General features: G+C 43.3%; 1 protein-coding gene across 2 annotated transcripts in view; it reads left to right on the forward strand.

Moving 5' to 3' along the window:
- Positions 1–24,048, forward strand: part of LOC126548104 (MAM and LDL-receptor class A domain-containing protein 1-like) — a 272,165-nt gene extending 248,117 nt beyond the window's left edge. The window contains exons 81-95 of one of the 2 annotated variants that reach the window (XM_050196214.2): positions 1,340–1,456; positions 2,256–2,440; positions 6,597–6,771; positions 7,367–7,492; positions 7,971–8,129; positions 9,163–9,308; positions 11,617–11,815; positions 13,643–13,783; positions 14,924–14,953; positions 15,551–15,736; positions 17,140–17,265; positions 17,444–17,596; positions 19,835–19,931; positions 23,546–23,603; positions 23,917–24,048. In XM_050196214.2, the coding sequence (XP_050052171.2) occupies positions 1,340–1,456; positions 2,256–2,440; positions 6,597–6,771; positions 7,367–7,492; positions 7,971–8,129; positions 9,163–9,308; positions 11,617–11,815; positions 13,643–13,783; positions 14,924–14,953; positions 15,551–15,736; positions 17,140–17,265; positions 17,444–17,596; positions 19,835–19,931; positions 23,546–23,603; positions 23,917–23,964 (1,946 nt within the window). In that variant the 3' untranslated portion in view covers positions 23,965–24,048. The remainder of the gene's footprint in view (positions 1–1,339; positions 1,457–2,255; positions 2,441–6,596; positions 6,772–7,366; positions 7,493–7,970; positions 8,130–9,162; positions 9,309–11,616; positions 11,816–13,642; positions 13,784–14,923; positions 14,954–15,550; positions 15,737–17,139; positions 17,266–17,443; positions 17,597–19,834; positions 19,932–23,545; positions 23,604–23,916) is intronic. The other variant, XM_055063643.2, reaches the window with a different exon arrangement.
- The last annotated feature ends 2,838 nt before the right edge of the window (positions 24,049–26,886 follow it).

Consider the following 26,886-nt stretch of genomic DNA (forward strand, 5'->3'; position numbering starts at 1 on the left):
TAGTTTCCCTCTTACCGCTAACTCATTGATTGGTTTCTTATGTACCAGTTTCTTCCGTTCCCTCCTCAAGTCAAGGCTAATTCGAGTTCTTACCATCCTATGGTCACTGCAGCGCACCTTGCCGAGCACGTCTACATCTTGTATGATGCCAGGGTTCGCACAGAGTATAAAGTCGATTTCATTTCTAGTCTCACCATTCGGGCTCCTCCATGTCCACTTTCGGCTGACCCGCTTGCGGAAAAAGGTATTCATTATCCGCATATTATTCTGTTCTGCAAACTCTACTAATAACTCTCCTCTGCTATTCCTAGAGCCTATGCCATATTCCCCCACTGACTTGTCTCCGGCCTGCTTCTTGCCTACCCTGGCATTGAAATCGCCCATCAGTATACTGTATTTTGTTTTGACTTTACCCATCGCCGATTCCACGTCTTCATAGAAGCTTTCGACTTCCTGGTCATCATGACTAGATGTAGGGGCGTAGACCTGTATAACCTTCATTTTGTACCTCTTATTAAGTTTCACAACAAGACATGCCACCCTCTCGTTAATGCTATAGAATTCCTGTATGTTACCAGCTATGTTCTTATTAATCCGGAATCCGACTCCTAGTCCTCGTCTCTCTGCTAAGCCCCGGTAGCACAATACGTGCCCGCTTTTTAGTACTGTATATGCTTCTTTTGGCCTCCTAACTTCACTGAGCCCTATTATATCCCATTTACTGCCCTCTAATTCCTCCAATAGCACTGCTAGACTCGCCTCACTAGATAACGTTCAAGCGTTAAACGTTGCCAGGTTCATATTCCAATGGCGGCCTGTCCGGAGCCAGGCATTCTTAGCACCCTCTGCAGCGTCGCAGGTCTGACCGCCGCCGTGGTCAGTTGCTTCGCAGCTGCTGGGGACTGAGGGCCGGGGTTTGATTGTTGTGTTCATATAGGAGGTTGTGCCAAGTACTGCACCAGGGTGGCCAATCCTGCTCTGGTGAGAGAGTGCGTTACCGGTTCTGGTCCTTGGGATCAGGCCGCACTCCAGGCCTGTTTGTGCAATTATTTTCTCAACACACGGTTTTTTTTTTCTGGTATTTTCCGGTGGAGAATTCTGCGGTCCGGGAGAAATGGTTAGACCAGCTTAAATTCGCTGTAAGCGTACTGTAAACATTTCCGCTTGTGCGTGTTTTGTTTCCTTAAAGAACGCATTGAGCAAATGTCCCATGATGTTAGCAAACGTTAGATTGCTTTTCAGGGAGCTGGAAAGAACCTTTTAGTGGCATTAACGTATCGTCATGAAAGGCCCGTCAATGTCACAGTAATTTAAAACACATAAAATAAACATTTTTCAGGAGCGAGCTGCAACTTTGAGAAAGACCTTTGTGGCTGGTTCAGCTCTTTGTCCGAAGAGGAGAAGTGGTACAGAACGCTCGGAGACACGAGTGATCACACTTTAGGAACTACTGAGGGTAAGCTCAACTGCTCGTTTATGTTGATCACGGCGAGCGGTGGACTTCGTGGTCCTTATTCGCACCGTAGCCGAAGAATGTGTTATGTTACGCATTATGAACACTTACAGCACCAACACCATACTTTGGCCCTTCGTGCGGATACGAGCTTTGTTTTTGCTTTGCAAAGGTTATAAAAATATGGACTAATTCTATCTACCTTTGCCAGGCCTCACCGTGGTTGCGTAGATATGAAAACGATTCTTGATACTTGATACTAAGTGCGACTAATACAGGATTCAGTTCACACGATAACAAGCACCATATTCTGCTTCAGATTCCTTTCAAGTTCCCTGATTATAACCAGTAAATCACTTTGTAAACTGAAAAGCCAGTCGAATGGGTGACAACAACACTTTTGCTGAGATTTTCCTTGTTCTTCACTAACTAAACATCGCACAATCATGGTCAATGTCCTTAAATGAAGTTTGAATGGATGTTATTTAAACGAAGCAGAAACCGTCAGAACCGTGCTTGTCACAAATTTACTGAAACAAATTATTCGTTAAAATTACGTTACAGATGCTTCATTATGGCCACACTGCATTTTACTCGCTACACCTTTGCAACACTAATGGTGCGAAGGGTGGCGCAGTCTTCTGTCTAATGATGTGCTGAACTTCATGGCGCATTGCATGGCAGTATTGCTCAACTGCCATCGTTTGTACTCCCCCCCCGAGATCGCTAGTCTGCTTCGTTTTTGTCCTCCCAAGCACCAATACTCGCTCACTTGATTTATACCTTTCTGCCACCTCTGCAGGCCATTACCTGAGACCAGGCATCGGCCTCCAGAAACATTCATCTGGTGCGCGCGCACAACTCCATTCCAACATTTTCAAAGAATCAGGACCAGAGTGCATCTTCTCGTTCTGGTTCTATTCCGCCGACAAGATAAACATGTCCTTCCTCAACGTTTATGTGAAGCAAGCCAAGGTTGCACCAAAGGTAGGACTACGCGTGATTGGCTCAAATTACCTCTTTTTACAGTTAAGGCCCCTAAACGGAGTTTGCTGTGTCTGTCCGTGTCTGTCCTCTTCCTCGTTTCGGTTTCGTTTAGCCGCCGCCATCAGGCCACCTCTCCTCCTCATCCTCGTCGTCATCTTTACCCTCACCATATAGGAAAGAACAAACAAAAGTTCAACCGCCACTGCCACTCGGGATCGAACTCATTCATGCATTTATGCATCAGTAGCAATGCGCAGTCGGGAGCTGGACGCACTGAGTGCTCAGCACGGTGCTTCGTGCTACTAAGCTCGCGCGCATCTTTCGCGCTAGGCAGCTTGTGCGATGCATACCATGAAAGTGGTTTCGTCTGGGCTCCTATTTCGGAATCCACAGCAGGGATTATAGTAGCGGACGATGGCGATGTTGTGCGCATGGCGAAGTACTAGTTCTTCGCTATGCGAAGAGTCTGCTTTGACAGCTGTCGGTATGTAAATCTCGGATACGGTTTCGGTGAAGCGCCGTTGCATTACGCCTACGTGACATAGCTGGTGTGCGATGCCGCAGCAGTTAGCAACGAGACGTTCTGCACAGCTCTGATTCTCAGCGTTCCTCTCGAAAAGACGGCTCATCGATGTCTTGTATTTAGAAAAACTAAGTGTCATCATTGATATCGCTGTCGTGATATCGTCGATCTTGTCATGGTGTCGTCGTCATTATGTGTAACATACGGTTTAGGTACTTTACACAAGATAGCAGGAACATTGCACAAAGTTACAAATGTTAAGTCGGGGAGAAACTGCCGTTGTACTACATGAGTTCAGATATTTGCTCATTCGTTGATTTTGCTCGCTTTATTGACTGACTGAAACATGTACTCATCGATTATCAGCATATTTCGGGGCATCAGTTAAGCATAATTCTTTTCTCACACGGGAAGTTCATAAAGCACTTGTGCTACACAACTTAGCGCGTATTTGCTTCTGCTCATTGAGAACCTTTCTTCAAACGTAAGAGGTATGCTTTTTTTTTGTGATGCTGATGCAAGCGTTCAGTGACTTCAGTTCGGTCATTTTTTCCTCATTTGTTTGTTGAAAAAAAAAAAAGGCGATAAGACAGAAAGCCTGTCTGTTTTTCTTGTCATTAACATTCATCATATTACTGCTATGACGACGAGATTAACATACACCAAAATTGTTACGTTACACCAAGTCCAATGGCTTCTATAAGTGTTACTATGCGGTAAACAAAACGTACCAGAAGCTTTGAAAGTAGAGATGCTGGTCCTCTTGTTTGCAGATCAGTCGGTCGGTCGGTCGGTCGGTCGGTGTTGCTAGCCTTTGAATTTAGTATTGTTCTCAGCTCTAAACAATCGTAAGTAGACAGTAGCAGTCTTCAACACCACGCTGTAGCTGAGACTGCTGTTTGTTTTTCTCAACTTAATTTTTCCACTATGTCATCTATGTCGTTTCTCTATTGTGTAACGGATTTTTTTATATTAGGGTGAAGAAATCTGGCGCCGTATTCACAAAGCTTTTGTTTCGTAAGTGCACTTTGCGATTGGTCTTCTGTCTTCGCTGATGGATGCCCAGCATCAGGACTGGCTAGAATTTTCGTTCAGGAACATTTGTAGCGTAAGAGGTTTGTTAATACGCGCCCTGATGAATGCATGAGCAAAACTTCTGTGATGTACCCGCAGGAAATAGGCGTTCTAGAGGACAGATGAACATTCTTACAATTTTGCAGCGAAGTTAGCCTCTCGGTGGTCGGCAGTTTTCGCGTCCGCCCTTAAGCAGAAATTATCATTATAAGCAATAGCTCGTACCCCTCTAAGCAAGCAAAAATGCAATGGCTCATGCGCTTCGTAATGCAGAGGCTACAAGCAGTCAGCGAAGTGAAGCGAACAGTGCATAAATTCATTGGAATCATGCATAGAACGTGCACAACAGAGTACGTTTTAATAATGAACAAGCTCAAAACAAGCATCTATTATCATCAGCAATGGTTCGTGCCTCCGTGAGAAAGCAAAAATAAGATGTCTCATACCGCCGTAAGGTAGTGGCGACTAGTTTTCAGCAGAGTGAAGTGAACAGTGCATACATTTATTGAAATCACCCATACAACACACAGAACAGCGTGCGTTTCAATGAGAACAAGCTCAAGATAAGCATCATAACCATCGATGAAGTATTGCATACCCCCTCTCAGCAGTAGTAGTGGTGGTTTTGTAATAGCTTCGCTGGACATTCACTTTCGCAGGGCCGGGATGCATTTTTACAATTCCTAGTAGGTACAGCGGCGCGTGGCGTTTCTGCGCAGGCGCGAGTAAGAGCGGGTGCGAGAGAGAAAATCTAGGGAACTTTGCTTCTTGAATATGTGACTCTGCCTAGGCACTACGGAGGAGGTTTGTTCTTAGCGCGTGTTGTATGCGTTTGTACCCTAGACATGCAGACATTGCGGAGTGCGATCGAGTTTGTTTACGCTCCGCCACTGGCTGCCCGGGTGGTGAGGCAGTGGGCACGAACGCTCCATTTGCTGAACGCTGTGTCTGAAGGGGCAACGTTCTGACTGGTGTGGTATAAGTCGCGCATTTTTTAGAAGCACTGCTCCAGGAGGTCACATGTAAGCGGCAAATGGAGGCATCAGAAGAGCGCTGAGGTTATAATGGTTATAAGCACTGAGACCCTGTAGCACACTCCCAGAAAGGGAGAGAGAGAGAGAGAGAGAGAACAAGGATAGGAAAGCCAGGGAGGTCAACCAGAACAGCATCCAGTTTGCTACCCTACACTGGGGGTGGGGGAAAGCGGAAAAGAAAGAGGAAGAAAGGGAGAGAGTAAACATTGAGTACGTGTGGGAGGGACACCATACACAAGGACACTATAAACGGTCTCTTAAGCCGGTGCACTTCAAGTACTGCACTAGTGCACGAATCGCTTTTCGAGCCAGTGGCGGGTGTGGCCACGGTCCGAGTATCTTTGACTCGGTGAACGGTCTCGAGTCCAGTCAGCGTAAAGTTTCCCGCAAAGAGAGGCGTTGGATATCGTAGCGAGGGCAGGCACACAATAGGTGCTCGATGGTCTCCTCGCACCCACAGGAGTCGCACATCGGGCTCTCGGCCATTCCTATACGGTAGGAGTATGCGTTCGTGAACGCCACTCCCAGCCACAAGCGACACAACAAGGTTGTTTCGCCGCGGGAGAGGCCAGATGGTAGTTGTAGCCGTAGCGTGGGGTCCAGTTTACGTAATCTGCAATTGAAGGCACTTGAAATCCAGAGATCTTGTGACTTGTGAGTAGGCGAAGTTCTCTGGCAGCGTCCGACCCCGGAAAGGGAAGCTGTCGAAGAGGGAGGCGCAATGATTTGCCGCGAAAATATAGCCTCAACTACGGACGCATGATGTGCGGTCATGGTATAAGCTGACCGCGCTTCTTTGTTGTCGTTTAATGCGATCTTTACTTACGTCTCGCTCTCATACGACGCCATAAGTTAAATGCACTGCCACTTACGTTGCATCCTTATCTAAACGTAATAGCTTGATGGCTAAGAAATTGCGTACGAAAGGCGCAACTTGGTGAATTCCGACCCATGACCCTTACTTAAAAAGTTTCTAAGATCGAATTATTCCTAGAAAAAATTGCAGCCAATGCTGATTCAGGACATATTGTTAGCGATGGTGGCCTGCCGAAAAAAACTTCGGGAATTCGGCCCCAGTAGCGTGTTCCTGCGTTCAGCTGTTCTGATTATTAGATCAACTAGTGCTATAGTGTAGTTTGTTGGCATGAGTTTGGTGCTTGACGTATAACAGGATTGACATGAATAGTTACGCAGCGATTGCGAATTCACACTAAAATTTTGTGATCCAACAGTAACAAAGTTTCGCAACATGCGACACATAAACTCCTGGAGGTCTCGTTCATTCTTGCTCTTTAATTGTTTGTGAGCAAGCTAGGCATGCTTGTTTTTTTTGCTGCTATGTCGCGTATCAAATTGCTTACCCGCCAGAGTTAGAGCGTGATAATTAATATGGACTAAACTCCCACATTCGCAAAAGGAGCTAGGACATCTGAAATGGTTTAACGTACAAGATGTGCTTCGCGTGTTTTTTTTCTATTGCCGCTCTTCGCAATGAAATGTTTTTTTTTGCCACATGTTGTCACAGGTGGAGAAAGTTTTATCATTAGCTGAGAATGCCATGACCCAGAAACGTTGGATGCCGATTAAAATCAATGTCGGCAGGCGAGTTGCGTTTGGTATGATCGTGGAAGCTGTGTGGGGCTCAAGTGGTCATTCAAGCCTTCATCTTGATGACTTCCTCTACCAGAAATGCAGGCCAGGTAGGAAGATTATCGTAAGGGTACTTTTGTTGCACGTGAAGGACACGTGTTCTAGTCATGCAAGCGTGCTGTGGTCGTTAACGAATAAAACTAAATTAGAAGAATAAAACACTGATGCTGCGGCACTAATGTCTTTGTCCACTATTACGCAATCCATAATTTCACAGGGTTAACTCACAATGGAAGCTTTAGGGTTATGATTGCAAAGCTCGCGCTCTTAATACCTGAGAAACGTGGTTTATGTAGTACATAACATTTCACAATGCGATATACCGAGTGTGATTGCAAAATGCATAAAGAGGCAGGCAATTGGAGCGCGTAGTGTAAAAGTGCGCTGAAACTGGAGATTAGATCTCCTGAAGGGGAAGGTTGGCATGCACATTGAAGTAAAAAGAAAAATACATAAAGCGGGAGAATAGATTTTTAAAGGCCACAGGCACTGCTACTGTCCGCTGTTGTGTTTTCTTCGGCTTTATTGTCTTTTCAGACGTTCTGTTCGCAACGATCGTAGACAAAGTAATGAATGTTCTGAAATTTGCATCGTCATGTTTTTCGCTTCGTAGGACCATTTAAGTGTTTTTGTATGTTTGCGCAGACCACCATGCCAGCAGCTGCGCGGAGAGTGAATGGATGTGCGCCAACCTGGCCCAGTGTGTTTCCCAGTTCGAACGCTGTGACGGGAAGAGAGACTGCTCGGACGGCAGCGATGAGCGGGACTGCGGTCAGTATGCAAGTCGTCAATTCTGGACATGCCAAACGCAAACAGCAGGGCAGCGCTGTGATTCTTCATGACGAGTGTGTTAACCACATCGGTTCCTGTGTATATTGGGAAGCATACAGAGGAACGCTGTAACCAGACAACACAGTAGCACTTTCGGACGGGCGATGCAAAATCCACACTTGTGAGAACTTCATTGTACACATTTTGAGTTCGGATTCATGAGCTTACGGATGTGATGGGTGTTACGCCGCTATATATAGGTCAGGTCGCAGCAGTAACATTGTGTTTTAGTCGTAAAGACAAACACGGAGGTCGTCTCTTTACACATATATTTACATTTTATTTCACATGGCTGCAGTAACAGAACAGCAGCAGTACCATGTATTCGCATTGTTCACTGCAAGTGAAGTAGAACATCGCGCACAGCAGGTTTTCTGATGTTACGTTCACGCCTTCGTAATCACCATTAAACTTGCAGTCCACGGATTTGGGGACTGCAGCTTCGACGAAGAAGACTGGGCAGCGGCCTGCAACTGGACAGTCGACGACATTGGCGGACAACCATCCTGGAAGCGAGCAAAGGAATCGCACTCTGAGGACACGGGACCTCCAAGCTCTCATCGTGGAACACCAGGAAGTAAGTGTATATATATATATATATATATATATATATATATATATATATATATATATATATATACATATATATATGTGTGTGTGTGTGTGTGTGTGTGTGTGTGTGTGTGTGTGTGTGTGTGTGTGTGCCTGTGTGTATGTAGTCGATGACGACGTTACAAAGCACAAAATCACCATGGTAAAGAATATCTACAGCTAGAGAAAATGCACTTCCTTCTAAAGGCTTTGTATCGCTGTATACATTTTCAGGACACTGTAGTGACGTTGAAAGCGTTTGGTATAACTGAGATAAACAAGGAGGGTACAAAAGTTCAAAGGAACGGCGCTAAATATCGTTCGTAACATGACACAGAATAGCATAAATACTCCTAATTTTAATGCGCCATAAGTATAATGCAAGCGTGTTTGAAAACTTTCTACGAGAGCAATTTGTGCTATAGGAATTAGTCACACTGGTAAACTGTTTCTTTCTTCTCCGTTCCCCTAAAGATTACGACTCTTTATGAGTACCAGCTTACACCAGCTTTTAGACCTGAGGGTGTTCAAAACCACATACATTACGGAGCTTAGCTAATTTAAAACCAAATCTGACCTCTCGTTTAACAAGGCACACTAACCACTGGCACATTCAACGACTCCGAACGTATTACGGTTTCTACTTACTACAATAATCCGTACCCAGCGTACTAAATAGGTTTAAATTAACTGAAGCAGTTTTGTGCGCTTCATTAAAAAACTATATATTAACAATACTGTGTTGAATAGACTCTTTAGTAACTTTCTTGTATATTGTAGAGAAATGTCCGTTTGTGACGTACCTTTCTAAATTTTCTAGATTTTTGTAGAACTTTGTAAATATTAGATATTTATATTGTGCATTTCATGAAAGATGTTATGTGCAAACTCCCGCACCATTGTCTGCTGTTGCCTTTGTGTTTTCGACACAGCTTTTCCCCGGTATGCTTACGACTCATGTACATATTTAGCGTGCGTTAAAGAAATGAAATTCAAACAACCCGTTTTTTATTTCACAGCCTATTTCCTGCTCGCCAACAGTACCGAGCTGCCACTGGGGTCGGTAGCAGTTGCCCGCACGCCTCAGTTCCCAGCAAGCCAAAACAAGTGCCATCTCAGGTTCTGGTATTTCATGAGAGGTTCACCATCCATGCAGTTTCTCCGGGTGAGCACAAGATGAACACGGTGGCTGACTTTGTCATATTATATATATATATATATATATATATATATATATATATATATATATATATATATATATATATATATATATATGTGTGTGTGTGTGTGTGTGTGTGTGTGTGTGTGTGTGTGTGTGTGTGTGTGTACTTTAATGTGACAGCATCAATTCAATAAGAAACGGGGTGTGTAGTGTTCATTTGTTTCGCCTAGTTATGCTCACACCCATTTCCTTTCTCCCTTTTTCACTTAAGCTTGTCCCTTCTTCGATCATTTTTCATTCCCGCCACTCCGTTAGCACAGCAGAGGGGTAGTCATCTGGTCTATCATCATCATCATAAGCCTATATAGGTCCATTGCAGGTCAAACGCCTCTCCCAGCAACCTCCGATTAGTCCTGCATTGCGTCAGCTGACCCCATCTTATGCGTGCAAATTTCCTAATTTAATTACGCCACCTAATTATCTGGCGTCCTCGACGGCGCTTTTCTTCCACTGGCACCCGCTCTGTATCTCTAATGACCACGGGCTATCCGTCGTCCGCATTACATCTCCTGCCATCTTCATCTTATTGTCAACTACGTCGACTTAAACCCAAACAGCCAGTCTGTTAATTCAACTTAACATTGTTTGACCATTGTATGGCCGGTCTATTCAATGGCTAAACATACATGTTTTTCTCTCTTTTTCCTTCTCCTCCTTAACAAAAATGTTATACTGGCTACGCAAATGCTGGTTGCACAAAGGGTTTATGCGCTGTGGCGTTTGGGAGACTGAATTTCCGCGATCACGTAGTCAGCAAATACATAATTAACACAATTATTAATTGTGAAATTTCACGATTACAGTATACGCCTAAATTATAAGCTTGAAGGCAGTGGTACTCGAAGACAACTTCATTTTACTTCATAAAATTTGACAGTATGCTGATTTCACATTCAGCTGCTGGAGTCGCGAGAAAAGCGCGCCACGTGATGTAGCTTAGCACTGCGGAAATAGGAAGAACGCCAGTGTTGCTTTTGCCTGCCGAAAGCAGGAGTGCGGCTTTTATCACGCAACCAGTGGCGCCATGATCAGGAAACGTGTCTACGTTCTCCATGTCTGCATCAATAATTACATCAATACGCAGGTCTGTGTGAAATGAAAAACGAAAATTTGCCAATCGCCGAGAGGGAGAAAACAAACTTTGCAGATCCAACGTGCATGTTTGGAATCTATGTGATCATTAAATGTTATACAACTAAATGCGCTGCGTAGGAGTGTGTTTACTTTCATGTTATAACAACGTGTATTCTCATGCAGTGTTTACGTTTATGCACCACGCAGGTCACAACTTTAATGTCATGCAAAACTTATGTTTATGCATTACATAGTTCAGAATTTATGCCGAAATGTAAGCAATGTGAGACGTCGACGCAGTGATGTCACAAAGACGAAGGCTTTGCATGATGCTTTCTGAGGGAAAATTGGTGAAGACAGGTGTATGCACAGAGAAGTAAAACACACATTTAAATACATTTAGGGCTTCCACACCCATTATGCATAGGAACATACTCAGTGGCCCAAGGATGGTGTAGGTAAGGTATGAAAATTTTAAGAAAATAGAAGGAACTGTTGCATTATTTCGAGAAGTAACCGCAAGCAAAACACGAGACTTGAAGAAAGGGACAACACAAACCGCTTCGCGTTGTCTCTTCCTTCAAGTCTCGTGTTTTGCTTGCGGTTACTTCCCAAAATTATGAATCACCAACTGAGCTACACTCGCACTCTGCTATGAATTGTTGCATATTACGCGCTATTCCATTAAGAAGTCTTTCTGCTTTAGAGCTGCCTATGAACGGACATCATACTATGTACGGTTTTATGTCGTGATTGATTGTTTGATTACGCAGAACAAAGGTTCGCCCACTGACACGCTACGTTGTCGGTCAACATTCAGCATTGTACAAGTCGTCTATTCGGCGCGAAACTTGCGTCCCCACGTGATTAGACCAAACCCCTGAAGGGTAAGCAACGAAAGTTTTGCTTTGAAGGAGCAGGTTGCATGATTTGCCCTGGACTCACTGCCGAGTCGAAGCGCGGCGTGCCGCTGTGCCGGTATGTGCCTGTAGCAATCCGCAGTTTAAAATACGGTCTGGGAATCCTTTCTTTCGCTTTTTTTTTGTGGTATCTTGCTTCTCGCCGACAAATGTGCAAAAAGGTGAATCACAATTTCTTGGTGGTACGTGCTTGTTCTTGCACGACTTGCGCCTTTAGAGGTGTCGTTAAACCGTAGCTGACTTTGGACACTTTCCAGGTAGAGACAGAGGGTGGCGGCTCGAGACTGCCCATGTGGCAAGAGCTCGGACCTCAGGGATCCCTGTGGGCGTATGCGCACGTGATGATCGGTCACCCGCAGCCATTCGCGGTCGCCTTCCTTGCACAGCGTGGAGGCGACGCACTCACTGACATCGCCATCGACGAAGTGACCTTCACACCTTCTTGCCTGCTAGGAGGTGAAGACGTGTGCTGCCCTGTGCTCCTGTCCCTTTTCAGATGATGTATTCGCGCTCTGCACTGTTTCTGGGGAAGTGCGAGCCGCATATCAGCGCAGCTTGGTGGCACTGAATAATGGCTGCTGAATACAGGGAAGGCAGTTGTGGTGTGCCTTTTACCTCGCGAGCAGCGTCAAGCTTAGCGCCATTGCAACTGTTTCCGGTGCATTTCTCTCCCTTTTGATTTTTTATGTTGATTTGTTTCATTGTCGCCCAGTCTATCTGCCTCGTAGGCATTTTCTCTCCTAGGTGCTACTTTCTAGCTGATGTGTGAATAATGAGGGCCTGCTGGAACAGGACCGCGTATGAAGTTCCTGGGAGGTTTGTCATTTGCGTTCATTTGGCCAGTAAAGTTACTGGCACAACGTTAGAAGAGTACTGGTACAAGCATTATTGTCGTTTCTTAAGCTTTCATGAACTGCTCTGCGCCGAACAATAGCGGGAGTCACCTGCCAACGCTCCAGCAAAAAGAATAATTCATAATGGGGGTGCTAATTCTGAGCAGTACTGGTTTTTCTTAAAAACGAGTTTAAGAATACGCAGCTAGTGGAGCGCCAGACAGCGCTGATTGTATTGTAGCTGACAACGTGGCCTCACAATTAATCATGCGGGCTTAGAAACCACTAACTTACAGAAGCGCGCCAGCTAAGTGGTGTAATTGATGCTGGCAGAGTTCGCCTGCTATAGGCATGTACTGTACGTGCCAAATTGTATTCTCCCTGCTGAATCGCGGCAACCTGAATCGTGGTCTTCCTCATTGTCGCTCTAGCAATGAGTTTCTGTAAGCAACGAAGAAAAAAGTAAAGAAATATTATTATTCAAACGAATTATATGTTACAGTTACCACGATACCGTCCTTCGGCTTAGCGGGACACAGTCATACCACACATCGATGCCCCTTTATGACGGTCTGCTTAGAGATGTAAATCCCATAATTACTTCGTTTAGCGCAAAACAACGGACACAAGAAAGACGACAGGACAAGGCGCTACTCTTAACTGACATTATTTTATTCCGTCACTCCCTTATAGGCAATTTTGGCGCTAAACAAAGTAATTATGGATTCGCACCAACTAGCCCGCCAACGCGTTCGATTGTAAATCCCACGCGACTCTATTTGACGGCACACACCGGTGAGGTAGGAGTCTAAAATCAGCAGGCGAGCAACCAGATAGAGAAACGATACTGTTTTCACCCGAATTTACCCAACTAATGACGTCAGAAGTCCACGTGGAACGTCACAAATAGAACCACAGAACGTGTCATGTTGATGTCAGTCTCGCCACGTACTGTGGTTAAAGGCCATCCGGCTGCACGGTCGTTTATAACATAGTAAAATAACTGCTCGGCAACGTTCGCGACTAACAATCGGTTAGTGGTAGCCGTGTATAAAGAATAAACGATAACTCAGAAGCCTTTGGGCGCGAGGTAGTTGGTTATGGATCATTCATTTTAAACAACGCAAAAACACTCGCGCATGCACACACGCACACGCACGCAGCGTTCGTCCCCTGCTCTTCCTTGACCGTGTTCTTTTTGACGCTGTTTAAAATTAATGAAGTGAAAAACACAAACATCTGAAGCAGGAAATGTCGTCATTACTCCTTTGAGAAGAAATTGCAGGAAATGTCTTGCAGATGCTGGAATTGCTTTGTGCCGTAACAGTCGTGCATAATACGACAAAGACATGAGCTTGGAATAGCTTGCATAGTAGAATACTTATACGTAGAATTGCAGTCGTATATGGCATCTGCGCTTCGAAGGCTAATGTTATTCTAAATTTTTCAGGTACTGATCATACCGAAAAACATCCGTCCTTGTGCACCCGAGACGAGTTTTTGTGCGCGGACAAGAGGATGTGCCTCCCCCGAAGTTTCGTTTGTGACTGCGATAACGACTGCGAAGACGGGAGCGATGAAACAGACTGTGGTTTGTATATTGAATAATTCTAATCAGTGCTATTTGAACAAGAATTCATGTTCAGCATACGTTCTGTGTTATAGGATATGCTCGGTATGCTAAGAAAATAAGAAAATGTAACCGTTTTTTTTTTTATTTTGAGGAGATTTCTAAATTGTCGCATGAAGCAATTCGTGCAGTTCGACCTGTTCAGCTGGATTGCCTGAAGAGGCGAACTTTACTTGTATGACAAATCGAAATGTCCTGGTAGGTAATTAGAGAACTCACTAAATATCTTTTTTTATTTTTTCACTTTATTGCGCTTGTTGCAATTGTGAAACTGAGGTCGAGCAGTAAGACGACTAAGGTATGTCGGCTTAGCAGAAATTTAAAACTAACACCACTTCGGAGGTATGGGTACCTAAAATGTGATAAGAAATACATTGGCTTCCTCTTGGGTTTCCCGAAAGCCTCCCTCTATAGCAGTTCATGAAGATCTCATCTAAAACGCAATTAACTTTTTATCAGATTGGAAGACGGATATGTCGAAAGTGATGCTATTGTTACTATTCCTGCTGAACAGATGTGACATAATTATTCCACTCGGTTTGAATCTCACAATTACAACGTATTTGCTAAAGTGAATAACTAAAGTTAAATATTTTAGCTGGAGACTCGGATGAATAGAATTATTTTTTCAAGTATTGTCCGCCCGCCTTTCTCGTAATCCACCTGGACAGACTGGATTACGCTGTGTGATCCACGCGATATAAAAAAAGGAAAAAAAAAACAGGTGGTATAATAACTATAGTATACCAAGTTTGACCAGCTCTTTTTGTTAATGTATACCACTGGTAAGCTGCTTAAAATCCTTCCGACACTAGAATCTGAGTTGTTACCGGCTATTTAAACACGACAGAAATGCAGGAAAAGAAAAACACATCTAGAATAATGAAAGCAGGAAATGGCCTCCTAAGACTGAGATTGTAATTGCGGACTACGATTTACAAAAAAAAAGCTGAGAAAAACCCCTAACGCTGCTAAACACCAGGAAATGAGCAGACTTAAAAAACTGCCTTACGTGATGCATACGTGTACGGCGAGGAAGAACAATAAATAACCGGGGCATTTTCGCGTAAGTATATGAAGTATCATTCTTTATACTTACAGGAATGACATGTAAAGCAGGAGCAACAACAGGTAAGATATATGAACGATATAATTGTTTGTTTCGTGACACTGCTTGATTCGCAATTGTAAATAGCCCCTGCGTGAAAGTGATTCTCCAGAGCCATACTTTTGCTAATAATAAAGACAGAATGACGTATGTGTACGTGCAACATAATATTACCCCACCTTTAAACAATTATTTAAATTGTGGGAATTTACGTGCCAAACCATGAGCCGATTATGAGGCACGCCGTAGTAGGGGACTCCGGATTAGGTTTGGCCACCGGGGGTTTTTTGACACGCACCCAATGCACAGTGTACACGAGCGTTCTTGCATTCCAGCCGTATCGGAATGCGGCCGCCGCGGCCGGAGTAACAACCCGTGGCCTCGACCTCAGCAACGCAACGCCTTAGTTGGCTATGACGGGTCCCACGCCTTTCTCATAGAAATATGTTGGAGAATGTGAAATGTCAGTGCAAGGGACTAACCACATTCTGTTATTAGTTTTGTTGACCTCTTTCGTGGTGATGGCCTAGCGGCGCAGCTGTCCGTAGCAGCGGTATGCGCTAAATGAAAGCGATTGAATGCGGAAAGAAATTTGATGATAGCTCTCTTTTGTCTCTCAGCTAGTGGGAAAGCGACCGGTCGCCCACTGTCCCCGGCTTCTTGGTCAGTGTACTCAACGCCAAGCTCGCTTTGCGCTGCTCCCGGCGCATTCAGCTGCGGTAGTCGAAATGGTCCTTGTATTCCTGGTCTGCTTCTCTGCGACGGTGTGCCTGACTGCCCGAATGCAGAGGACGAATGGCAATGTGGTGCGTGATCCTTGTCCATCTTTTTTTTTCTCTTCTTTTTGATCGTGGTGTGTGCGTAGGTGTATGCAGCAAAGGTCCGCGAAAACAATACTTCGGGTCAAATTTAATTCTCTCATGTGAGCTTCTTGGGCCGAAAACGATATACTTGTCTTCTCTGTGCTTGACTCTCTGATTGTAGTAAGTGACGATGTTTGCAAGGGGAAGCACCATTTGTTACTTATGCACCCGCTGGTTTATCGTCGTGCTGCCTTATTCGACCGAAAGCGACAATCCCCGAATGCCACCTTCATGTTAAGGCTGTGAACAAAGTTGTTCTTATTCGTGCTTTCGCATTTATTTTAGGCAGAACACGCATGTTAATTTAGGCATACTTGTGAATTTGACTTCACTACACCACTTCCAGAAAGGAGACATTATGTTGCTGTTACATTCCTGAATATATAGGTGAGACAAGCTTACACGTTTACAGACAGAATAATTTATCATGCTCTCTCCAGAGAAAACTCATTGTTGTGAGAAATACCTTCGCTGTAGGATTCATGCACTCATTGCCTCCAAAGTTGGGCTGGAAGCAACGATTCTGAAGTTAAGCCCTTCACAGAAGGTCGGGAAAATTGTTGAATCTCAGCACAATTTGCCGATTGAGACTATCACTCCTTTAAGAATACTGATAAGGGAATGCGGTAAACATCATCTGGGGTTGCAATATGTAACACAGAAATTTAGTGAAGTAACATGTAGAGTTCGCGATGGAGAGTACTTTCCGAAACAGACCGTCGTCTATGTTGTTCCTTCAGGCTTGTCAGGATGATTATTTGCTTTTCTCTGCTCAATATAAATAAGGTTGTCGGTTAAGACAAAAATGCTGCGTATAACCCTTAGGGCTCCACGAGTTTGAAGAGCTGCTATACTCCCATTTTGCTACCTATGTAAGCGGTCGTAATGCAGCGGGATGCTAGCTAAATGAACACAAATAAAAGCGCGCACTTCGTTTGTGATTCCCAAGGGACTCATACAGGGGACTGGCCTTTTCCGCTCTTCTTTCGTTTATTCCAAGCTGCAAGGTACCGCGGAGTGCTTTTCTGACTCTGCTTCGCGAATTAACCAGCTCCACTTGCGCGTAGGAGCCCCAACAAGGGCGGTGCACTTAAAGAAATGCTCGCGAGGAAATGCCCAGAGGAGCGCTGCACGAGAGCTTAGACTTGACGTTGCCGAAGTGGCACTTGCAAAATAATATCATGCCAAAGAACCTTCATCGTGTCCTGTCTCTAGCGCATAAAAGGGAGATTGCGCAATAAGTGAAAACATATCGCGTCCGGTGGCTATTTTCGTCGCGCATGTCTATGCCGCATTTCCAGAATTTCAGAAATCAACGTTTTTGTTCGGGATTATAATGCACGCAGATGGCAAAGGCACTTGCCCTGATGGTTACTACTACTGCCGGGACCCTTCCTCCTGTTTGCACAAATCCAAGCTGTGCGATGGCCGTGCCGACTGCAACGACGGATCAGATGAATCTCTTTGCAACGGTCGGTATCTTTGATGTCAAACTATCTGAGTCGCTCATTTCATACTCGAAGTGCAGAAGCTGTGCAAGAATAGTTCAGTGTACTCGGCCCACAATTCGTTTTTTTTTTTATCACTCTGCTTTTTAAGAGCGGACACTAATGCATTACGCTCTCCTTTGCTTTTGGTATTTTGGTACAGCCTGCCCTGATTACTTTTGTCGCAACGGAGGCAGCTGCAAGCTGGCACGAAGGACAGGTGCTCCGCAGTGCGGCTGCCTAGGCATCTTTGGGGGAAACCGCTGCGACCGGGAGTTCACAGTGGGACCTCCATCTCCAGTGGCGCAGACCCACGGTACGCTCCTCCTAGATATGAGTGATGCCTATCGGGGCCTTTTCACACTATCCAAGTGGTCCAGAACGCATATATGTACACTAAATCATCTAATACAATGCGGCCTATCAAAAATCAAGCACGCTGATTTGCTGCTAGATGCGACCGCGCTGGCCTATAATGATCTAACTTAAACAATAGAAGCATTTGGCAGCAGCACGCCGTGATATAGGGGACTTTCAAACGAGGCTGTTGTTCCACTCCAATGTTTGATATTCACCAGAGACAATTCAGCTATAGCCTACTTTTCAAGCTCGCCCTCCCCTATTACTAAATGTATTTCATCGCGCCATTCTATTCACTATCACACTGTGTTTAAATAGTTTTCGAAAACTCTGCTTCTTGCAATTATAACTTCGTTTCGACAAATTGCACCCGTTCAAAGATATACCGAGGGCCGTCGCAGTGGCTTAGGGCAATGGTGTCCTGCTGCTGCTGAACACGGAGTGACAGGTTCGATTCTCGGCTATGGCGGCTGCATTGCAGTGGCGCCAGCAAGTAAAAACGCTCGACTACCGAGCACTGGGCAGGCAATAATGAAGGTGGCCATACTTATTTGCAAGTCCCCCATTACGGCGCCTCTTATTGTCATATTGTGGCTTTGGGAGGTAAAAAAAACACATTTGAATGAATTTAAAATATTATTCTTAAAGTACAAAATATGCTTGGGGTCCCCACTATTGAAATATGACATTTTAACAGCACTCGATCAGAGAAATTAACTGCATATCACATTAACCGCAAATAAAGACGGGGACCGCGGAAAATTTTATTTGCGGTCAATATGATATGCAGTAAACACCAACTAGGCCAAACTGAAGTTCTTCAGAGAAATTAAGCTCGCTCAAGGTTCAGTGCACATCGTACTTCTGCTCGAAAAATTCAAAATTCGTTTTTCGAATCTTAGGACACTATAATGTAAAGCTATTCCAGTCTGTTTGTGTTCCATTTCTTCCATTAGCCCTCCACGATTGGCCGAAGACTTTTGGGCCACGCCCACTTCGCCTGTCTGTGACTCGACTTCACGAAAACTGCGAAAACGTCCCAACTGATATTCAATTCAATTCATCTTTATTCAACATCTGTCAGATGTTTGGAGCACGGACAAAATGCCTCTAAAGGCTGGACTGGGTCCGTGCACCATAGCATGGCATACAGTGGCATCAATTCCATACAAAAGCACAGGAGAAAATCAACTTGCAGAAAATGCGAAAACTACAGAAAATACAAAAAAGTAATGCAGACAACAGGCAAATATGTGCATAAAGAAAATCCATGGATATACAGAAACATTGTGGGAAATTCACTGGATCAGAAACGAAAAAAAAGTACAGAAAATATTATTATTATTATTATTTGAACACATATACACATATACACAGAAAATACAAGTAGCGTGACTTTCACGCACTGATTATACGTGATCAAGCCCAACAAAAGATGGAAATTTCTTTCCGATTCTACGCCTCTGTTGCCATGAGTCCTCCGCTATCGGTAAAAAATTTTGGAGCAGCTCCCACATCACCTGTCTGTCACGCGATGTCACAAAACCGTGAAAACTCACCACGTCAAAGTTACGTATACGCACTAAAGATGCCTTAATATGCCGAACAAAACTCCAATGTTTTGGTTTCGTCGATGACTGCCCCGTTCTAAAAGGAATATATGGAGGCCCGTTGGTCACTTTGGAACTGGCTACTCGGAGCTGCCCGTGAGTCTTTGCGTCTAATAAATACTTTCACGTGGCAGTATAACTCTTTCGGCACATACGACACATCGGTCTGGCTACTCTCCTTCACTGAGGATCCGTTTTTGCGCACTCGTCGTTGCACGCCGCAGTTCACACCGTAATTCCCACGATTATCACTGCACTAGCTCGGCCCCATCGAGACCTTCTCCACCTCTGTGAGCTCCTCGCCTTTTGTTAGCCAATTTAATAAAAAATATCCTGTCAGAGTAGGGAATGCTACTGGCTTTGAAAGCAAACAAAAGTGACCTCCTATAGTGAGAGTGTTTAATTGGCCAGTTCAAACTCCGCTGCAGGTCAGCGCCCGATGCTTGCGTAGGCGGTTACGTAAATTTGACGTTAGAAGATTGGAATAAAATCAGAATTCAATAGTTTTACCTTATAGAGCTCCTAGTGTTGAGAACATATGACTTCTGGTAGTAATATTTCATTAAAATTGTTTTTCTTTCTAGTGGCTGGTTGGTCCTACGGGGCGCCTCTTATAATTATTTTTATGGTTGCTTCTGTCATCGTGGCCGTCTATTTTTGGAGAAGAAGAGTGTCAACAGGGTGAGTTGCTTAAAAAAAGGGGAGGGGGACCGCATGAACCTTGACGTGCCTTTTTTTCTTACTACGCCAGCTTTCTATAAGAACGACGTCCTAAATCAGCAAACAAATAAGTCTTAGGCCTTGGCTTGCTGCCATCATCGCCAATGTAGGTCATTGTCAAATGAAGATCAACGCCGAATATGACCTTCAGTTTTAAAAGGTGTTCGCATCAATGATGACATCGCCTCTCGTTAACGCAGAATTCACATAAAAATTCCCTTCCGAGGTGTGTCAGATTTGTCAGGTAAAAGATACATATTGATGATATTGCAATTCGAAACAGTCGCGTGACCAAGGATGGAAACGTAAACGGAAACGTAAAAGAGGTGGGCATGTATCGTTCTTTCGTATGCAGGTGCTGCAATTATTTAATTGGTTACCTAGTAGGCTTTCTTAAAGAATATAATAATTCTTAGCTTGACAAGCTTAATTGGTACTAGGGTTGGCGTGTTAAGAGGTGACCTTGGCAGAGATTCCGAATAAGTTAAAGTGAGACTCTCATATACACTCATATCGTCAGCTTATTTCCAAGTGATTTCTCTTTCCTGATACAATTTATAAGATCGTGGCGTGCGAATGCAGCGCCCATTACTCCTAATTTTACAATCAGGAAGGGCTGTACAGTCATACTTTAACAATACATTTATACACATTGTCTGTGCACGAAAACCTGTATGAATGCATACACGATGATAGTACAACGTAACAAACTGTAAAGGCGTTAAAAATTACGGCCAAATTAACGGTGCGAGCAAAAAGGAACACAGTTTGAAACTACAATGCCACATCATAACATACAAGGCGACCGCACCAACATAAAAAAAAAAATAAAGAACACACGGACGAAACGTTTGTACATCGCCGTACACACGAAATTGTCAGAAATCTTCTGAAATCAATTAGTGTGCACGTTTTTTATGGCACTTGTTGGTCAGGTGCCCAAGCTATAAATAATTGAAGCTGAAAGTCCTTGCAGTATATAGCATTTTTTTTACTTCGAATACATTAAAAAAAAAGTTCCCACTGAAGTTACTCGTACGACACCAATACATATTAACTACGTACCCAGGCGGACATCACTTGCAGGAAGAACCAATGCAATCAATTCAATAATTAAGCTCATTATAATAATTAGCTTTTAATTACAAGCTTTACGGCCCAAGTGTATATTGGCAAGTTGAAGGGAATCGCCGTAGAAGTCGCAGTTCTGTGCTTGAAAATTGCAACATTGCCATGCAAGCCGGAGTAACTGGCTTCAAATTATCTGTTGAACTTATCACGCACGTAGCACTGCGTAGCGTGGCTCGCCATGCAAGCCTCCTTTTGATGCAGCAGGGCGGCGTGAAATGAAGCTGGGCTACACGGCGCTATAAATTGGCCCGTTTCGCGCTTGCTGGTGCAGTGATTGTGCATCCACTTAGGAGTTTCGCACTGCGCCAATGGGAAGCAGCTCGTGGGAAGAGCCGAGTGCGAAGGCAGCTTTAATTTACGCTGCCCTGATACGTCACAAGAAGGTCACTGCACGAGCTGGTCTTCGCAGTGAGGCGTGCGCAATCAGGTAAATTCTAGGAATAATGCGAGGCCAATCATTTCTAATTGCATTGCCTTCAACTTTCCAGTATAAACACGTTCAGCAAAGTTTGTGACTAAGTAATTAAATATTGTAGTTAGCTTAATTAATTAAATGATTGGTTTTGCGTTTGCTTGAAGATGTTGTTCGCTTGGGCACGTAAATTATTTGTTGTAACATGATTCGAGCAGCTTTGGTGAGCTTTTGAAAAAAGTGTTCGAAATAAAAGAAAACATGTTTTTGCGAAGAGGGCATGGAAGACGGAGATTTGTGCGCGTTAGTCCACACGGCCACCACCATCGCCTCGTGGAGTTCGGTACAAATAGTATTTCCTGTAGGCAGTGAAAATATACCTTTTTATAATTACGATAAGTCGAACGTAAAATTACATAAGCCGATAAATAATAACAGATCGGAATTCCTGCAATCATCGTGAAATCCTGTAAAATCGAGCGGCCCTTGATATTCATGTGGTCTGAGAAGCCACGCACAACTAACAAAAATGGAGTTTGATATCCACGTTCTTTGTTGTTTATCCGGCTTTTGTTTGACCTCATCTAAGTCATTTGTGTATCTTTGACAAAAAAAAAGCAGTTCACTTGTCATCATAATATATATATATATATATATATATATATATATATATATATATATATATATATATATATATCGTTAAAAACAATGTTATGAATAATTTTGAGCTGATACATAATATGTCACTTTCTTTTCCGTGCACAAGCACTCAAACTTATTCAGGATGAAAAAAAGGATGTGTCATAAAATCTGAGCGATATTTAAGCTCATATCACGGAAGGTAGCGCTTTTATTGGGAGATCCTACCTCCTGTCCCAAAACTCAACAATGACTGTGTATTATTAAAGTTACTTGCGTAGGAAATGCAAACTGCAACGCATAGTGAGGATTAGATCTCAACAAAGCCCCTAATTTGCATGATATGATCTTCTGTCCATCTACGATCTTCCGTCCTTTAAGATAAACGATGCGGTCGATAAACTGAACCTACCGTGGTGACGACGCCCGAAATAAGTTCATTTTGTTGCTTTATAAAGGTATATATATTTATAGGTATATATATATATATATATATATATATATATATATATATATATATATATATAGGTCATCTGACAAACTATTAATATATGTGCACTGCTTTTTGAATATTTTCGTGTCAGAACATCGTACTGATGGTGTCATAATTGGTCAAAAATGTGGTTGATTTGTGTATGGCTAGGAATGCTTTATTTTTGTTTTTTTCACTATCGAGAATTATGCGAAAAGTTTTTGGGAGGACTTGGTTGATGTCTCTGATCAATCTTGTGCAGTAACGCAAAACTAAGGAGATCCTGAAATATTTTGTTCGCTCTTGTTAAACAGTGATTTTTCCCTCTATCTTAGAATACGTTTTGACTTAAGACTGCCGCAGACTACGCGTAAAGCGCCATGTCTCAATTTCTTGTTGCATGTGTTAACGAATTGCTTTATTGCAAGGATTCTTTTCTCGTCACATCTCCTTTAATCAATTAAAAAAATTAACGTTGTAGAAACGCCTGTGACTTATCGCTTGCCAGCATTATCCAAAATTATAATATATACAGTCAATGAATAGAAGATCCAGCATTCAATCGCTAGTCTAATATTCTAGTAGTGTGCATAGGTATCGAAAGGAGGGCTAATTATGTGTGCGCCTACGTTGCATAGAGTCTGCGCTAACTTTGCCTTAAGCGTGCTTTCAACAAAGCAGCGGGGGTATTAAAACCGCGCCGATGTTATCGTATATATAATGAATTCTAAAAATGCAGCAGCTCCGGACTCGTGGCTGGAGCTGCATTAGACATGTTGTATTAGCCGTTTAGCATTAGACATGTTGGCATTATTTCCGTGTTTTGATAAATACTACTGCAGAGATTAGTTTTCTGAGAGAAGACTGAGTTACTTGGGTCTCATTAACAATACCATCATTTGCGCTATCTTTTTTTTTTAGGGAGGAAACTGCGCCTGTAACGATCAACAACCCAACTTACGGGCTGTACCTCGATGAAGTGAGTTCTCAATATTTTCTATGTGCGGTGCTATCTTAACCGTAATCATGGTTTGTTTTACTTTATTTGTCATTAAATCTGTATGTTATGAGCAGTGTTCAATGCTGCAATAAAGTAGTCGGTTGGACTCGTTAGTGATAGTAGATTAGTGCTCTTCCTGTAGCTGAGAATAGTTTAGGGGCCACTTATACGAAATGGAGTCTGTGCATCCCGAAAAAAATTTTCAGCGTAAATAACTTAGACGTTAATTTGCATCATTTACGTTGAAAACGTTTCAACGCAGATTCTGATCTTTATATTTTTTTTAATACAGGGAGACACCAGCACATCGGCAGTTAACCCCCTCTGCAGCGACTGTTGAAGGAATGTTGTGGCTGACGTCAGTGTTTTTCTTAATCTCTAATCATATTCTACCTGAAAGGTAAAATAAAATATACCTCGGAAATCACTGTTCTCTTGTGCAAATTTTTCTACCCACACTACGAACAACACTGTCAAGGCAAGCTACATTCATCAAACACAATAAAGAGATCATATCAACATCTATCCAAAGAAAATAAAGAAAAGAAACTTATCATGTACTGCACTTTATTCTTGTTTGTACAGGGTAGCGTTCATAACAAGCGTTCGTCACAACATGTCTTACCGTTCTGAAGTAGTGGCGCACTTTCCATTTACCCGCCGTGGTTTCTCAGTGGCTACGGTGTTAGGCTGCTGAGCACGAGGTCGCGGGATCGTATCCCGGCCACGGCGGCCGCATTTCGATGGAGGCGAAATGCGAAAACACCCGCGTACTTAGATTTAGGTGCACGTTAAAGATCCCCAGGTGGTCTAAATTTCCGGAGTCCTCCACTACGGCGTGCCTCATAATCAGAAAGGGGTTTTGTCACGTAAAACCCGATATTTTTTTTTTTTCACTTTCCATTTAAACGAACTTTTTCCACAAACATCAGCTACACAATGGCCTTATCAGGACCGAGGTCAACGCGGTGTTCTTCGTCTAAGTTTAGTGAGTGGAAATTGACCCACTGCTTTCACTTTAACAGAAGGCGAACACGCACAAGTCAGAGCACGCATGAATTACCCGCCGCGGTGGCTTAGTGACTACGGTGTTGCGCTGCTAAGCACGAGGTGGCGGAATGAACTCCTGACCGCGGCGGCCACGTTTAGATGGGGGCGAAGCGCAAAAACGCCTCTGTCCCGTGCATTGGGGGCACATTAAAGATCCACTGGTGGCCAAAATTTATCCGGAGTCTCCCAGTACGGCGTGCCTCATAATCAAATGTTGGTTTTGGCACGTAAAACTCAAGAATTCAATTCAGAACACGAATGAGTTTTAAAATAAAGCAGAGTGGTGACTCTTCCCTACTGAAAAAACCCGCATAACTCTTATATTGGGTCATTCCACGCCAACTGTCCCAACCTTGGCAATCGACCACCAGCGATTTCTTTGAAAAAATTGAGGACTATCTATTTAAAGCAAGAAGTCTTTCTGTAAAACGTTAAACGGGAAGTGCAAGCATTGAAACATACTAGGTTTTGTGTGAAAAAATATGATGCATCTGAGGAGCATAGGAGCGCGTTTTAGGATTATAGCCGCATCCTTTATACAGTCGATAATTCGAACGAGCCTTCCCATTTTTTTTTTCTTCAGTTATCGCAGACTGGATGTTACATCCTGCGCTTCCCAAAGGTCAGAGGACTGCCTCATTCGGTCTGAATTTAACATTTAACTACAAGAAAGACAGAAAGGGCGAGCAACTAAACGTATTTATTTCTTTCCACACTCTTTTTAAATGCTGTAGTTTGAACTTAAGCATGCCGAAACATTTAATGACGAGTCGACATCACTCCTCTAACATCATTGCCAACGTGGTCACCAGAACACGATTGTGTTGGCTGATATTTGCTACATATTTGCCGTAATAAAGCAACAGATTGTTTTTTTATTCACAAAGCTTTCGCGCATTTCTAAATCTTAGTCTACCTAACTGCACTCTGTACTCACCGGCGTAACTTTCCGATGCCGCGTGACGACGCTATGCAGTCCGTCGGTGTACGGCGACATGCGGTTAAATGTACTCTATTAAGGCTCGTGTTTATTATTGGCTAGGCTAATAATTTCTAATAAAGCCCTCAAGTAAAAACCTGAGGAGCTGATTATCTTGTCTAGATGTTCTTCCATCAACTCAGGAAACTTTGCGTCCGCGCAAGTTCTACTTACCGCTAGGACGCTTTCCAACGGAGAGGAAACACGTGCGAGCACAGAGACCGGTATAACACAAATTCAAAAATGTTTTTCTTGCTTAAAACAAAAAGTAATTTGATAAAAGTTGTTGATCTCAGTTTGTAGACAATGAATGTTTCTAATAAATACACTATTTAGCGTATTTTTACCCCGACCACCTCAATGCTAAATTTCCGACTAAACATAGGCTAATACTAACTTTTTTGTAACTTTGTCGCCAGCTATACAGGCCATTTCACGTTATATTCGTCCCACATTATTTTTCACTTACAGTACAACTTGCTGGCAATTAGTTACTATGAAATTTAACCTTGCGGTTCACTCGGAGGTAGTTAAAAAATTTCACTCTTAATCTGGAAGGACACCCTCTAATGATTGTCACACAGCATCGATTTCTTGGCATAATACTTGATAGGCAGCTATCCTGGGCACCCCACATAAAAAAACTCGAAAACGAGGTCAATGCCATAGTGACTGTACTTCGCAGACTTGCAGACACATCATGGGGCGGATCAGTATCGTCCATGCTGACTGTTTACAATGCATTAATACGACAAAAATTGCATATTCCGCGCCCATCTTACACGGACTTTCCCACACGTCAGACGAGCGACTTCAAAGACTTTTAGCTAGAGGACTACGCCTATGTCTAGGAGTTCCACGAGCGACTTCTAGTTCTCTCGTAATAGCTGAGGCTCGCCAATCACCATTTCCAGTTATGCGAACTACAGAAACATGCCGGCATTATTTCCGTCTTCATACCCAGCATAAAAACCACCCATTGGCTCCAGACATAATGAAACGAGATAGAAGTTATGTTCATATAGAAATTCAAGAAAATCTTCACATATTGACACGAAATGAATTTTGGAACTCAGACATCGAATATCCTCCATGGCTGCTTACAGTTCCAAAAATCGAATTGTCAGTAGATGGGATATTAAAAAAAAGATACATGTTCATTCAAGCTGCTCAACAACTAGCACTATACCACATATATATGCGGTATTCAGGATACACACACGTCTATGCAGA

This window comes from Dermacentor andersoni, chromosome 1 (genome assembly GCF_023375885.2).
Source record: "Dermacentor andersoni chromosome 1, qqDerAnde1_hic_scaffold, whole genome shotgun sequence".
NCBI lineage: Eukaryota > Metazoa > Arthropoda > Arachnida > Ixodida > Ixodidae > Dermacentor > Dermacentor andersoni.